The sequence below is a fragment of the Oncorhynchus nerka genome, linkage group LG2 (assembly GCF_034236695.1).
Source record: "Oncorhynchus nerka isolate Pitt River linkage group LG2, Oner_Uvic_2.0, whole genome shotgun sequence".
Classification (NCBI taxonomy): domain Eukaryota; kingdom Metazoa; phylum Chordata; class Actinopteri; order Salmoniformes; family Salmonidae; genus Oncorhynchus; species Oncorhynchus nerka.
Window position 1 is genome coordinate 93,076,200 of NC_088397.1, and position 17,404 is coordinate 93,093,603.

The 17,404-nt window shown below is 40.5% G+C and overlaps 1 protein-coding gene across 1 annotated transcript in view; it reads right to left on the reverse strand.

The window, feature by feature from the left end:
• Window positions 1–17,404, reverse strand: part of grm7 (glutamate metabotropic receptor 7) — a 526,754-nt gene that overhangs the window by 47,865 nt on the left and 461,485 nt on the right. The window contains exons 8-9 of the mRNA XM_065004348.1: window positions 13,522–13,724; window positions 11,908–12,640 (exon numbers count right to left, since the gene is read on the reverse strand). Coding sequence (XP_064860420.1) covers window positions 11,908–12,640; window positions 13,522–13,724 — 936 coding nt within the window. The remainder of the gene's footprint in view (window positions 1–11,907; window positions 12,641–13,521; window positions 13,725–17,404) is intronic.

Genomic DNA, 17,404 nt, shown 5'->3' on the forward strand with positions numbered 1-17,404 from the left:
AGGATGCTGAACAGTTGGACATAGGACAGACGTAGGATGCTGAACAGTGGGACATAGGACAGACATATGATGCTGAACAGTGGGACATAGGACAGATATAGGATGCTGAACAGTGGGACATAGGACAGACACATGATGCTGAACAGTGGGACATAGGACAGACGTAGGATGCTGAACAGTTGGACATAGGACAGACATATGATGCTGAACAGTGGGACATAGGACAGATATAGGATGCTGAACAGTGGGACATAGGACAGACGTAGGATGCTGAACAGTTGGACATAGGACAGACGTAGGATGCTGAACAGTGGGACCATAGGACAGATGTAGGATGCTGAACAGTGGGACATAGGACAGACGTAGGATGCTGAACAGTTGGACATAGGACAGATATAGGATGCTGAACAGTGGGACATAGGACAGATATAGGATGCTGAACAGTGGGACATAGGACAGATATAGGATGCTGAACAGTTGGACATAGGACAGACGTAGGAATGCTGAACAGTGGGACCATAGGACAGATGTAGGATGCTGAACAGTGGGACATAGGACAGACTTAAGGCCAATAAATGGTTGGACAGTTGACCCTAGAGACGGAATGACTATGTATGCATTAGTTATTATATTTCCAGTGGTTTCCATATTACACTTATTACAGTGTATTATTTGTGTGTATTAGTATGCCGGCTTCACAAAATGAATTTACATTGTAAACGGACGATAAAGTATATCGTATTGTACAGTATGTCAAAAGTGAGAACACTGCCCATGTGGGACTCCAGGCAGACTCAATCCAATGCTCAAAGTACTTGAAAGAAACCGTATACTATTTGAACCCATGTCTGTGTGGCTCTAGCTCTCTGTGAGAAATTAAAAGATTGTATAGCAGCAGCTGTGTTTGTAGCAGAGGGGTGAGTAAAACAACAGTATTGCCTAGGTAAAGGCTTATAGCAGCAGCTGTGTTTGTAGCAGAAGGGTGAGTAAAATAATAGTACTGCCTAGGTAAAGGCTTATAGCAGCAGCTGTGTTTGTAGCAGAGGGGTGAGTAAAACAACAGTATTGCCTAGGTAAAGGCTTATAGCAGCAGCTGTGTTTGTAGCAGAGGGGTGAGTAAAACAACAGTATTGCCTAGGTAAAGGCTTATAGCAGCAGCTGTGTTTGTAGCAGAGGGGTGAGTAAAACAACAGTATTGCCTAGGTAAAGGCTTATAGCAGCAGCTGTGAACGGAACAGAAGGGTGAGTAAAATAATAGTACTGCCTAGGTAAAGATTGTATAGCAGCAGATGTTTATGTAGCAGAGGGGTGTGTATAATAGCTGTGTTTCCTAGGTAAACAATATGACATCACGGTCTAGGCAAATAACATGACCTGATGGTCAGGCTGCAGCTCATGACTTTACCCTCCTCTCATCAGTCAGAGTACCTATTTACATCCAACTTTAATACAAAACATACCATTTCAATTCAGAAATATACCATATTAGTCATATTTACAAGTCAGTAACTTGTGCCTCATTGCAAGCCTACTAGCAATAAAGTAGGATCGCGTTGAAAGTATCAATAAATTAGCAGAGTATAGATCGAGACACACTGATGGTATATTCCAACAGGAACATGTTGTTCCTGTTTGAGCAGTAGCTAACAATCATGACAGAGCTCAGAGACTATCCATCCCAGCAGAAGTCAGAGTTGGATTTACCTGCTATATGGAGCCAAAATCCCTCTGGTCTATTGGCTCTGCAGACATAGCTAGACAGGTTGCTTTGTCAGTGTGAGAGTGAAGATGTGCACTCGGTCTAACTACAGAGGTTTAACTACAGAAAGGTTTAACTACAGAGAGGTTTAACTATAGAGAGGTTTAACTACAGAGAGGTTAACTACAGAGAGGTTTAACTACAGAGAGGTTTAACTATAGAGAGGTTTAACTACAGAGAGATTAACTACAGAGAGGTTTAACTACAGAGAGGTTTAACTATAGAGAGATTTAACTACAGAGAGGTTAACTACAGAGAGGTTTAACTACAGAGGTTTAACTACAGAGAGGTTTAACTACAGTGAGGTTTAACTACAGAGAGGTTTAACTACAAAGAGGTATAACTACAGAGAGGTTTAACTACAGAGAGGTTTAACTACAGAGGTTTAACTACAGAAAGGTTTAACTACAGCGAGGTTTAACTACAGAGAGGTTAACTACAGAGAGGATTAACTACTATTGTTCTTTTTCTCAACGTCCTCGTAAATTATGTGCCACCCGATAGATATTCAGCATAGCAACATCTACAAACACACTCATAGTTTATTTCCCAAAGAGCCCGGATCATAATGGATATTGTTCTGTGGGCTATACATTGAAACACTAGCTAATGGTGAACAGAGTCCCCAGAGCGAGCAAACAATTAACATCCCCCTTTCAATGTGGGTCTAAGAGAAAAGGTGAAAGTAATCTCACCATTCATTTCATATTCATAACAATCATTCAAAAGATGAAAATACAAACCTATCATTCCATTCATTTCATATTCATAACCATCATTCCAAAGGTGAAACTACAAACCTATCATTCCAGCCATTTCATATTCGTAACCATCATTCCAAAGGTCAAACTACAAACCTATCATTCCATTAATTTCATATACGTAACCATCATTCCAAAGGTGAAACTACAAACCTATCATTCCATTAATTTCATATACGTAACCATCATTCCAAAGGTGAAACTACAAACCTATCATTCCATTAATTTCATATACGTAACCATCATTCCAAAGGTGAAACTACAAACCTATCATTCCATTAATTTCATATACGTAACCATCATTCCAAAGGTGAAACTACAAACCTATCATTCTTTGAACACATCTAAACCCCTTTGTACAAGATCTGTCATTGATTAAGAACCAGATGTCCTTTGGAATTGGATTGTAAATGATGCATATGATCCCCCCCCCCCCCCACCGCTTCAGTGTTCTAGAATCTATTGTCGTTCTGTTGTCATTCCATCTGCCTTTGTATCTCATGGAGAGATAATTCTCATTCCGTGGTTGCTGGTTGTCTAGGAACATTCAACAAGGAGGTGAGGGGCTCAGAGAGAGAGAGACAGAGAGACAGATAGACACAGAGAGACAGAGAGACAGAGAGAAAGAGAGAGAGAGAGAGAGAGAGCAAGAGAAAGCATAACATTTTAGATGGCAACACAGAACTACACTGTGAAAGCTATGTCTTTATAAGACATCTGGTTATAGAAATTCATAGAAAGCAGGCTGATTTGATTTGATTAGATTCATTGTATGCGTTTTTACATTTGAATTTATGATGGTGTTTTCCCGCTAATGGGACATTTGCGTTAATAGCCTATGTGGGCATTGCTAATAGTTTATCAACATGTTAAGCTAAACGTTCTGATCTGTTACTTTAGCCACATTACATATACATTTTTTTTATTTTTTTATTTTTTTTTATGTATTCATTTGGGCTCTATCGCATCCCACAAATGTCCCTGACTATGTTTGGAATACTTATTTTCTCGCACAAATTAGGTCAACTAGGGATAGTAGAATTAATGCTACTCATCTTGTGAAGTGCACAGCTGCATCCCCGATGTGTCTGTCTTCACTTGTAGCCTGTGAAAAAGACCTGATCATGTGACAAAGAGAGCCATGGGAGTGAGAGGTGCTTTGGATTGCGTGGAACTCGGGGAGAAAGACACAACGCAGCACTCCGGGCCAAGGGCACAGCGGCCACTGGCCGCAAAGGTCATGGATCTTTTTAGAGTGCATTGTGATCACACAAAGGGGATTCTTCTGGAAAATTTGAAACATTATGAAGCGCTTGTCAAATTGTGAATAAGAGACTGATGTAGTGTGTACAGCCTGCACACACAAAAAAAACTAAGCAGAGCTCATGGTAGCCTAGTGGTTAGAGCATTGGACTAGTAACCGTAAGGTTGCGAGTTCAAACCCCCGAGCTGACAAGGTACAAATCTGTCGTTCTGCTTCTGAACAGGCAGTTAACCCACAGTTCCTAGACCGTCATTGAAAATAAGAATTTGTCCTCAACTGACTTTCCTAGTTAAATAAAGGTAAAAAAATGCCTTTCAAGCAACTTTTTTCAAATCATCATTAGAGTCGTATCATGCAGCCTTACAACGTATTACAAATAAAAACACAAAGCCCAACGTTTATAGAACAACTAAAGTTACATGAATAACTCAATGAAGAGTATTAAAGGAGGTCCTTTATCTTTGTTAACCTCTCAACACAGAACAGCCGAATGTGAGAACTCCTTCAAATCGTTTGGGGAAAATATATATTTTATTCAGGTTTGTTCAATTGTATTCTTCATACTATGACATAATATAAAATAATGCCTCGGAATTCTAAGCAAATGGAGTCTGCTAAATGAACTAGTGTAGCCCACAGCCATATGTTATAGCCAGATCAGGTGGTAACATAAGGACAACTCAGTCTGCTGTTCTGTTCTTCTGAAATACACTGCATTTTCTTCATATCATGTTTCTTTAGACCTGTATAAAATAAATCATGGATTTATTGTGATGGTGTAGACTATATTACATGGATTTATTGTGAAGGTGTAGACTATATTACATGGATTTATTGTGAAGGTGTCGACTATATTACATGGATTTATTGTGAAGGTGTAGACTATATTACATGGATTTATTGTGATGGTGTAGACTATATTACATGGATTTATTGTGAAGGTGTAGACTATATTACATGGATTTATTGTGATGGTGTAGGTAGACTATATTACATGGATTTATTGTGAAGGTGTAGACTATATTACATGGATTTATTGTGAAGGTGTCGACTATATTACATGGATTTATTGTGAAGGTGTAGACTATATTACATGGATTTATTGTGATGGTGTAGACTATATTACATGGATTTATTGTGAAGGTGTAGACTATATTACATGGATTTATTGTGATGGTGTAGGTAGACTATATTACATGGATTTATTGTGAAGGTGTAGACTATATTACATGGATTTATTGTGATGGTGTAGACTATATTACATGGATTTATTGTGATGGTGTAGGTAGACTATATTACATGGATTTATTGTGAAGGTGTAGACTATATTACATGGATTTATTGTCATGGTGTAGACTATATTACATGGATTTATTGTGATGGTGTAGACTATATTACATGGATTTATTGTGAAGGTGTAGACTATATTACATGGATTTATTGTGATGGTGTAGACTATATTACATGGATTCATTGTGAAGGTGTAGACTATATTACATGGATTTATTGTGAAGGTGTAGACTATATTACATGGATTTATTGTGATGGTGTAGACTATATTACATGGATTCATTGTGAAGGTGTAGACTATATTACATGGATTTATTGTGAAGGTGTAGACTATATTACATGGATTTATTGTGAAGGTGTAGACTATATTACATGGATTTATTGTGAAGGTGTAGACTATATTACATGGATTTATTGTGAAGGTGTAGACTATATTACATGGATTTATTGTGAAGGTGTAGACTATATTACATGGATTTATTGTGAAGGTGTCGACTATATTACATGGATTTATTGTGAAGGTGTAGACTATATTACATGGATTTATTGTGAAGGTGTAGGTAGACTATATTACATGGATTTATTGTGAAGGTGTAGACTATATTACATGGATTTATTGTGAAGGTGTAGACTATATTACATGGATTTATTGTGAAGGTGTAGACTATATTACATGGATTTATTGTGATGGTGTAGACTATATTACATGGATTTATTGTGATGGTGTAGACTATATTACATGGATTTATTGTGATGGTGTAGACTATATTACATGGATTTATTGTGAAGGTGTAGACTATATTACATGGATTTATTGTGATGGTGTAGACTATATTACATGGATTTATTGTGATGGTGTAGACTATATTACATGGATTTATTGTGATGGTGTAGACTATATTACATGGATTTATTGTGATGGTGTAGACTATATTACATGGATTTATTGTGAAGGTGTAGACTATATTACATGGATTTATTGTGATGGTGTAGACTATATTACATGGATTTATTGTGATGGTGTAGACTATATTACATGGATTTATTGTGATGGTGTAGACTATATTACATGGATTTATTGTGAAGGTGTAGACTATATTACATGGATTCATTGTGAAGGTGTAGACTATATTACATGGATTTATTGTGAATGTGTAGACTATATTACATGGATTTATTGTGAAGGTGTAGACTATATTACATGGATTTATTGTGATGGTGTAGACTATATTACATAGATTTATTGTGAAGGTGTAGACTATATTACATGGATTTATTGTGATGGTGTAGACTATATTACATGGATTTATTGTGATGGTGTAGACTATATTACATGGATTTATTGTGATGGTGTAGACTATATTACATGGATTTATTGTGATGGTGTAGACTATATTATATGAATTTATTGTGAAGTTGTAGACTATATTACATGGAATATTGTGATGCTGTAGACTATATTACATGGATTTATTGTGAAGGTGTAGGTAGACTATATTACATGGATTTATTGTGAAGGTGTAGACTATATTACATGGATTTATTGTGATGGTGTAGACTATATTACATGGATTTATTGTGATGGTGTAGACTATATTACATGGATTTATTGTGAAGGTGTAGACTATATTACATGGATTTATTGTCATGGTGTAGACTATATTACATGGATTTATTGTGATGGTGTAGACTATATTACATGGATTTATTGTGAAGGTGTAGACTATATTACATGGATTTATTGTGATGGTGTAGACTATATTACATGGATTCATTGTGAAGGTGTAGACTATATTACATGGATTTATTGTGAAGGTGTAGACTATATTACATGGATTTATTGTGATGGTTTAGACTATATTACATGGATTCATTGTGAAGGTGTAGACTATATTATATGAATTTATTGTGAAGGTGTAGACTATATTACATGGAATATTGTGATGGTGTAGACTATATTACATGGATTTATTGTGAAGGTGTAGGTAGACTATATTACATGGATTTATTGTGAAGGTGTAGACTATATTACATGGATTTATTGTGATGGTGTAAGGTGTAGACTATATTACATGGATTTATTGTGAAGGTGTAGACTATATTACATGGATTTATTGTGAAGGTGTAGACTATATTACATGGATTTATTGTGAAGGTGTAGACTATATTACATGGATTTATTGTGAAGGTGTCGACTATATTACATGGATTTATTGTGAAGGTGTAGACTATATTACATGGATTTATTGTGAAGGTGTAGACTATATTACATGGATTTATTGTGATGGTGTAGACTATATTACATGGATTTATTGTGAAGGTGTAGACTATATTACATGGATTTATTGTGATGGTGTAGACTATATTACATGGATTTATTGTGATGGTGTAGACTATATTACATGGATTTATTGTGAAGGTGTAGACTATATTACATGGATTTATTGTGAAGGTGTAGACTATATTACATGGATTTATTGTGATGGTGTAGACTATATTACATGGATTCATTGTGAAGGTGTAGACTATATTATATGAATTTATTGTGAAGGTGTAGACTATATTACATGGAATATTGTGATGCTGTAGACTATATTACATGGATTTATTGTGAAGGTGTAGGTAGACTATATTACATGGATTTATTGTGAAGGTGTAGACTATATTACATGGATTTATTGTGAAGGTGTAGACTATATTACATGGATTTATTGTGAAGGTGTCGACTATATTACATGGATTTATTGTGAAGGTGTAGACTATATTACATGGATTTATTGTGAAGGTGTAGACTATATTACATGGATTTATTGTGAAGGTGTAGACTATATTACATGGATTTATTGTGAAGGTGTAGACTATATTACATGGATTTATTGTGATGGTGTAGACTATATTACATGGATTTATTGTGATGGTGTAGGCTATATTATATTGATTTATTGTGAAGGTGTAGACTATATTACATGGATTTATTGTGAAGGTGTAGACTATATTACATGGATTCATTGTGAAGGTGTAGACTATATTACATGGATTTATTGTGAAGGTGTAGACTATATTACATGGATTTATTGTGAAGGTGTAGACTATATTACATGGATTTATTGTGATGGTGTAGACTATATTACATGGATTTATTGTGAAGGTGTAGACTATATTACATGGATTTATTGTGAAGGTGTAGACTATATTACATGGATTTATTGTGATGGTGTAGACTATATTACATGGATTTATTGTGATGGTGTAGACTATATTATATGAATTTATTGTGAAGGTGTAGACTATATTACATGGAATATTGTGATGCTGTAGACTATATTACATGGATTTATTGTGAAGGTGTAGGTAGACTATATTACATGGATTTATTGTGAAGGTGTAGACTATATTACATGGATTTATTAGACATTTTAAAATGCTATGTGTGGAAGCCAGGAGATGCTAAATATGTTCATGTTAATTAATGGTAAATTACAGTGAGACAGTTATTTGCTCGACAATCACCGTCTGACAAAATTTGGTGACCGCCACAGCCCTAGTTGTTAAATGTGCCAAAGCTAATTGGGATCCTATTAAAGTAAATGAACTACATCTGAGCCATTGCTGGTTTCAATAACACTCTTCAAAGCTCTCATTTTGGTGAATAATGTCTATAATCTATGCAATTATTATCAATCATCAGATTAAGTCTGAATTTAAAAGATGAGCTCAGGGAAATGTGTGTGAGTGTGTGTGTGTGTGAGTGTGTGAGTGTGTGCGTGTGAGTTTGTGTGAATGTGTGTGTGTGTGTGTGTGTGTGTGTGTGCATGTGTGAGTGTGAGTGTGAGTGTGTGCATGTGTGAGTGAGTGTGTGTGTGTGTGTGTGTGTATGTGTAAATGTGTGCGTTTGTGAGTGTGTGAGTTTGTGTGAATGTGTGTGTGTGTGTGTGTATGTGTGCATGTGTGAGTGTGAGCGTGTGTGTGTGTGTGTGTGTGTGTGTGTGTGTGTGTGTGTGTGTGTGTGTGTGTGTGTGTGTGTGTGTGTGTGTGTGTGTGTGTGAGTGTGTATGTATGTGCGAGTGTGTGCATGTGTGTGTATGTGTGAGTGTGTGCGTTTGTGTGTGTGAGTGTGTGCGTGTACATGCATGTGTGAGTGTGTGTGTGTGTGTGTGTGTGTGTGTGTGTGTGTGTGTGTGTGTGTGTGTGTGTGTGTGTGTGTGTGTGTGTGTGTGTGTGTGTGTGAGTGTGTATGTATGTGCGAGTGTGTGCATGTGTGTGTATGTGTGAGTGTGTGCGTGTACATGCATGTGTGAGTGTGTGTGTGTGTGTGTGTGTGTGTGTGTGTGTGTGTGTGTGTGTGTGTGTGTGTGTGTGTGTGTGTGTGTGTGTGTGTGTGTGTGTGTGTGTGCGTGTGTGTGTGTGTGAGTGTGTGCGTGTACATGCATGTGTGAGTGTGTGAGTGTGTGTGTGCTCTTACACACGTCTACCCAATATCCAGCAGCACCTCACAGCGGCACACCTTTCTTCAGACCCTCCAGCTGAACACCAATGTGAAGCAGCATTATTGTCCCAGCCCTCATCAGTATTCTACCCAGCCTCAGACAGGTAAGTAATGACAAGCAGTAAAGGTCTGGGTGTTACAATTCCAGTCTGCCCGTGCTGGGGTGCCTGCCTGCTGCCTGAGCTCTGCCTGCCTGTGCTCGGTTGACGTCAGGCCTTCACACAGCACAGAGTAGCGCACACACACACACACACACACAGCGTATCTCCCTTGTACAGATGAGACTGCCGTCCTAATGAGACTTCATCTCTCGTCTCTCCCCAGGGCTGTATATCCTCTTTAGTCCTCCGCTCCCAAATGGCACCCTATTCCCTTTATAGTGCACTACTTTAGACCAGGGTCAATAGGACTCTGACACCCTATTCCCTTTATAGTGCACTACTTTAGACCAGGGTCAATAGAACTCTGACACCCTATTCCCTTTATAGTGCACTACTTTAGACCAGGGTCAATAGGACTCTGGCACACTATTCCCTTTATAGTGCACTACTTTAGACCAGGACAATGCACTATATAGGGAACAGGGTGCCATTTGGGACGCGTGTTTAGTCCCCGGCTCCAGGGACGGGTAATAGCTACACCAACCCAGAGACATCTATTTCACCTACTGTACTACACAATGCATTTCACTAGACTCAGGCCCTCCTTCAGCTCCACTGTAGATCTGGTTGTTTTGCCGGTAGTATTTGTAAAGGCAAAATCATTTTAGTTTTCCTTTTTTTTTTGTTTTTTTGCTCTTCAGGGTAAATGTTTAACATTTATTTCTTGTAGCACTTTAGGCATTTGTAAACAAAGTCATTAGGGACATGCTAATTACAATAGTTAGGGGTATCTATTGTAAAAAAAAAATGTAAATACGATTTCTCTCAGCAAATTAAATTCTGATTACACTGTCATTGGTTTGTAAAACACAATCACACAGTCAGCTTGCCAGGATCTGTCACCTATATACATGCACAATCTATTTGGGGATCCTCAGGAGTAGTATTTTTCCATTTCCAAGGTGTTTGTAGTGACACCTCTAGCACTGAGATGCAGTGCCTTAGACCGCTGAACCAGGGTCTGTAGTGACACCTCTAGCACTGAGATGCAGTGCCTTAGACCTCTGAACCAGGGTCTGTAGTGTCACCTCTAGCACTGAGATGCAGTGCCTTAGACCTCTGAATCAGGGTCTGTAGTGACACCTCTAGCACTGAGATGCAGTGCCTTAGACCACTGAACCAGGGACTGTAGTGACACCTCTAGCACTGAGATGCAGTGCCTTAGACCTCTGAACCAGGGTCTGTAGTGTCACCTCTAACACTGAGATGCAGTGCCTTAGACCTCTGAACCAGGGTCTGTAGTGTCACCTCTAGCACTGAGACGCAGTGCCTTAGACCACTGAAACAGGGACTGTAGTGACACCTCTAGCACTGAGATGCAGTGCCTTAGACCACTGAACCAGGGTCTGTAGTGTCACCTCTAGCACTGAGACGCAGTGCCTTAGACCGCTGAACCAGGGTCTGTAGTGACACCTCTAGCACTGAGATGGAGTGCCTTAGACCGCTGAACCAGGGTCTGTAGTGACACCTCTAACACTGAGATGCAGTGCCTTAGACCTCTGAACCAGGGTCTGTAGTGTCACCTCTAGCACTGAGACGCAGTGCCTTAGACCACGGAACCAGGGTCTGTAGTGACACCTCTAGCACTGAGATGCAGTGACCTCTGAACCAGGATCTGTAGTGACACCTCTAGCAGTGCCTTAGACCGCTGCGCCAGTCGGGATCCCAAGCCCAAGGGGTTGATGGAGTCCACTTGATATTGTGATACAACATGATGATGTGGGATGTAGACAAATGACTGGAACCACAGCTACTGGAGAAATGCTTGTAGCTGACTGGAACCACAGCTACTGGAGAAATGCTTGTAGCTGACTGGAACCACAGCTACTGGAGAAATGCTTGTAGCTGACTGGAACCACAGCTACTGGAGAAATGCTTGTAGCTGACTGGAACCACAGCTACTGGAGAAATGCTTGTAGCTGACTGGAACCACAGCTACTGGAGAAATGCTTGTAGCTGACTGGAACCACAGCTACTGGAGAAATGCTTGTAGCTGACTGGAACCACAGCTACTGGAGAAATGCTTGAGGCTGGCTGGAACCACAGCTACTGGAGAAATGCTTGTAGCTGACTGGAACCACAGCTACTGGATAAATGCTTGTAGCTGACTGTCCAGCTGAACAATGACGATGACGATGAAATGTAAAAAATATAACAATAAGAAACAGCATAAAAATCACCTTTACCTTTTCTGCGGACTGAGCTGTTCCAAAGAAGATGGGAATGAAGGCTAGCCAGACGATACAGGTGGTATACATCGTGAATCCAATGGGTTTAGCCTCGTTAAAGTTCTCCGGGACGCCCCGCGTCTTGATGGCGTACACTGTACACGTGACCATGAGTAGGATGCTATAACCCAACGAGCATATAATCTGCAGGTCCGTGATGTCACATTTCAGTACTCCTCTGGCCTGGTCGGGGTTGACGGTTTTCTGTTCGTCATAGTCGATGATGGTGTTGGGGGGGTCCACCCCGAACCAGATAAACACCCCCAGGAGCTGAATGGCGATCAGGCAAGTGGTTATAGCCAGCTGGGAGGTCGGGCTGATCAGCCTGGGTGCTGTCACCGACTTCTTACCCTCTTCGAAGATGCGGTAGATTCGGTTTGTCTTGGTGAGGAGGGCCGCGTAGCTAATACACATCCCGAGACCTAGGAAGATCCGTCGCAACGAACAGACGGCGACATCAGGCTTGGCAATCATGAGGAAGGTGATGATGTAACAGAGGAAGATCCCGGTGAGAAGGACGTAGCTCAGCTCGCGGCCCGACGCGCGCACGATGGGTGTGTCATTGTGGCGGACAAAGGTTGCCATGACGAATATGGTGGCAATGATGCCCAGCATGGCGAGGAAGACGGGTATCACTGCCCAGGGGGAGTGCCACTCCAGCTTCACGATGGGGATGGGCTGGCATGCAGTCCTGTTGATTAGATAATTCATTGATTGATTGATTAAAGGTGAAGTTTACTCAACATCCAGAAAATCTCAAGTGATTCCATACATTGAAGCTAGTTCAGTGGAGTTTGCCATCTCCCCCTCTCTCTCCTTGTAGTGCTGTACTTAAACAGCTGCAAAAACAAGTCGTTGGACTCGTGACATTGCTGGATGCCTCACTACTACGTTGCCTGTTCAGAATTCAGAAATCCACAAAGCATTGACAAATGTGTCGTTTTATTGAAAGCGTATGGCGTACTATTGGTTTTGAGTGAGGAAATGTGTACTTTTACACCTAAAACATTTGCGACAATTTTACGTCATTCTTTTATGCAACCGACTGCCACAGCAGGTGAGATGGGTAACAACTGAGCATGTGTACACATGTCCTGACTCAAACCCGATAGATAGTACAGTACTTTTGATTTAAAAAAAAATAGCTTTCAATAAAACAACCAATTTGTCCACACTTTGCAGATTTCTGAACCATGAATTCACGAGCAACAGAGCAATGAGGCCTGCAACCAGCATGGCAGCTGTTCCAGTACAGCGCCACAGGGAGAGAGATGTGGCAGGAGGAAAACTCAGCTTTATGTAAGTTTATTTGACAATTCTCAAAAAACACATACAGACGACAAGAAGAAAAGCAGTGCTGTACTGCACTGTAAAACATCATACTATCATAGAAGACACAAACATGTCACAGACTAATTTAGGGTTGCAAAATTCTTAATGACTTTACAATATTCCTGGATTTTCCAGAAATCCAGAAATCCCCAAATCCCGAAAACATGGAAATGTTGGGAATTTATCAGGAATTTTGCAACCATTGACTTTAATTTTTGTTATAGTGTTCCTGACTGTCACCTGTTGGGGTTGGGCCTCATGTTGTAGGAGCACAGCTTGCAAGACGTTGCATCATATTGATACTGGTAGCCATCACAGGGCTCACAGTGCCAGCAGCAGGGCATGCCTTTCACTGCCTTCTTCCTCTCTCCTGTCCTGCAGGGCAGACTACACACAGAGCTGGGAATCTCTGTCTGTCCGTTAGGCCACTGCATGTCCTCAATCTGGAACACACGACGGAGGGAGAGGGCTTAGAGGACAGGGGAGGGCGGGGGGGGGGGCATGTACCTCATTACAACATACAAGACACATACAAACACAGGAGTATAACAATGAAAAGGAGTTGTTCAAAAACAAACTAAGTGTCTCTCTGTCTCTCTGTTAGCCCACTGCATGTCCTCAATCTGGAGCACAGTTAAACACATATGGAGGGTATCGTTTTGTTTTGTTTTGTTTTGTTAGTTCCTCAAAATGATGACTCTATTGTCACTGTAAACTTCATGCATAGAGTTTTACCTAACTGGCTAACTGGCAAATACTTTCCAAATAAACACTTCACAAACACTTTACAAATAAATACATTTTCCTGACTTAGTGTACAATTTTTCGTGTAAATATTCACGATTGCCTCGGGATATTTTTATGCTGGTGACTTCAATACCCAATGGACCCAATGGTAATGGAAGTGACTTTTATGTACTGATATCAAGCAGCATAGAAGTTCTTATTAAGTGCTCTGTCCTCATATTTCAATTCCATGAAGTGGTGATGAAAACATACATTCTGGATCTATTGAATGTTCATCATAATCTGCTAAATGGTAATTATTAGTCTACCTCCTCATGCGTTTTGCACACAATGTATATAGACTCTTAAAAAAAAAAAAAAACTTTTTTTTTCTACTGTGTTATTGAGTTGTTCATTGTTAACTCCATGGATAACCCTGTGTTGTCTGTTCACACTGCTATGCTTTATCTTGGCCAGGTCGCAGTCGTAAATGATAACTTGTTCTCAACTAGCTTACATGGTTAAATAAAGGTGAAATAAAAAATACAAAAATAAATAAATAAGATTCATTCCGCCATTCTTTGATTTCTTGTTTAGTTTTTTTGTGTATTTTTTCTACTCCTTACATTTGAATTGTTTGTCATTTTACTGCATCGTTAGGAGCTAGTAACATAAGCATTTCGCTGCAGCCGCTCTAGCATCTGCTAAACTGTGTACAGTTCTGGTTTGAAGTGTTTTAACAAGGCTGAGTGGCTAACAACTTCCAAGGTCTTTTTCTGTTTGGACACAAAAGAGATTGACTGCCGACACACACAGAGGTGCTATGTACTGTCAGCAGGCGAATCCCTACTGGTGTGTTAGACTTTAACCGTTAAAGTTAACCTCTTAAGTCGACCCTCTACTTTTTTGAACATTCTGTTAAAAATCGCGCAACATTTCAGCGCCCTGCTACTCATGCCAGGAATATAGTATATGCATTTGCTTAGTCTGTGTGGATAGAAAACACTCAGATGTTTAAAAAACTGGTTAAATCACTGCTGTGGCTTTACCAGAACGGCATTTACATCGAAAAGCACAGGAAAAACTGATCACTGAAAATGGGAAAATATATCCATGCGCTACTTGAACCCATTGATAAAGGTGAACCACTATTAATTGACTGAGGTTGCAGTACCTACAGCTTCCACACGGTGTCTAGAGTCTTGTCATTTCCCTTCGAGTTTTTTCTTGGTCAAACACATGCAGGACACCGTATCTCCTCCGGTCTAGGACCGGATATTTTCGTTGAGTTTCTAGCCGGACATTTTTCCAGACGGACAGCTAATGATCTTTACATCGCCTCCTGATGAATTTTATCGCTTATTAACGTTTACTAATACCTAAAGTTGCATTACAAACGTATTTCGAAGTGTTTTGTGAAAGTTTATCGTCGACTTTTTGAATTTTAAAAAATGACGTTACGTTTTGAAACAATGTTTTTTTCGTTTATCACACAGTCTACATATAACGATATCTAGGCTTTATATGGACCGATTTAATCGAAATAAAGACCCAAATAGTGTTTATGGGACATCTAGGAGTGCCAACAAAGAAGATGGTGAAAGGTAATGAATGTTTTCTATTTTATTGTGCGGTTTGTGTAACGCCGAAATGCTAATTATTTTGTTTACGTCCCCTGTGGGTCTTTTGGGGTGTTGCATGCTATCAGATAATAGCTTCTCATGCTTTCGCCGAAAAGCATTTTAAAAATCTGACTTGTTGCCTGGATTCACAACGAATGTAGCTTTAATTCGATACCCTGCATGTGTATTTTAATGAACTTTTGAGTTTTAACTAATACTATTAGCATTTAGCGTAGCGCATTTGCATTTCCAGAGCTCTAGTTGGGACGCAAGCGTCCCGAGTAGAAGCAACAGGTTAACTAGGGCCTAGACATATCCGTGGACCGACAGATTTTCTTCAAGTAAAGCATGACTCACGACTCTTGTGGTTACATTTTTTTTTTATCTTCTTTGACTGTCACCTGGAGTCTGGCTGACTGACTGTTACCTGGAGTCTGGTTGACTGACTGTTACCTGGAGTCTGGTTGACTGACTGTTACCTGGAGTCTGGTTGACTGACTGTTACCTGGAGTCTGGTTGACTGTTACCTGGAGTCTGGCTGACTGACTGTCACCACTGTGAAAACCGTCTGACTGACTGTTACCTGGAGTCTGACTGACTGTTACCTGGAGTCTGGCTGACTGTTACCTGGAGTCTGGCTGACTGTTACCACTGTGAAAACCGTCTGACTGACTGTTACCTGGAGTCTGGCTTACTGTTACCACTGTGAAAACCATCTGACTGACTGTTACCTGGAGTCTGGCTGACTGTTACGTGGAGTCTGGCTGACTGTTACCTGGAGTCTGGCTGACTGTTACCTGGAGTCTGGCTGACTGACTGTCACCACTGTGAAAACCGGCTGACTGACTGTTACCTGGAGTCTGGCTGACTGTTACCTGGAGTCTGACTGACTCTTACCTGGAGTCTGGCTGACTGTTACCTGGAGTCTGGCTGACTGTTACCTGGAGTCTGGCTGACTGACTGTCACCACTGTGAAAACCGTCTGGCTGACTGTTACCTGGAGTCTGGTTGACTGTTACCTGGAGTCTGGCTGACTGACTGTCACCACTGTGAAAACCGTCTGACTGACTGTTACCTGGAGTCTGACTGACTGTTACCTGGAGTCTGGCTGACTGTTACCTTGAGTCTGGCTGACTGTTACCACTGTGAAAACCGTCTGACTGACTGTTACCTGGAGTCTGGCTTACTGTTACCACTGTGAAAACCGTCTGACTGACTGTTACCTGGAGTCTGGCTGACTGTTACCTGGAGTCTGGCTGACTGTTACCTGGAGTCTGGCTGACTGTTACCTGGAGTCTGGCTGACTGACTGTCACCACTGTGAAAACCGGCTGACTGACTGTTACCTGGAGTCTGGCTGACTGTTACCTGGAGTCTGACTGACTCTTACCTGGAGTCTGGCTGACTGTTACCTGGAGTCTGGCTGACTGTTACCTGGAGTCTGGCTGACTGACTGTCACCACTGTGAAAACCGTCTGACTGACTGTTACCTGGAGTCTGGCTGACTGTTACCTGGAGTCTGGCTGACTGTTACCTGGAGTCTGGCTGACTGACTGTCACCACTGTGAAAACCATCTGACTGACTGTTACCTGGAGTCTGGCTGACTGTTACCTGGAGTCTGGCTGACTGTTACCTGGAGTCTGACTGACTGACTGTCACCACTGTGAAAACCGTCTGACTGACTGTTACCTGGAGTCTGGCTGACTGTTACCTGGAGTCTGGCTGACTGTTACCTGGAGTCTGGCTGACTGTTACCTGGAGTCTGGCTGACTGTT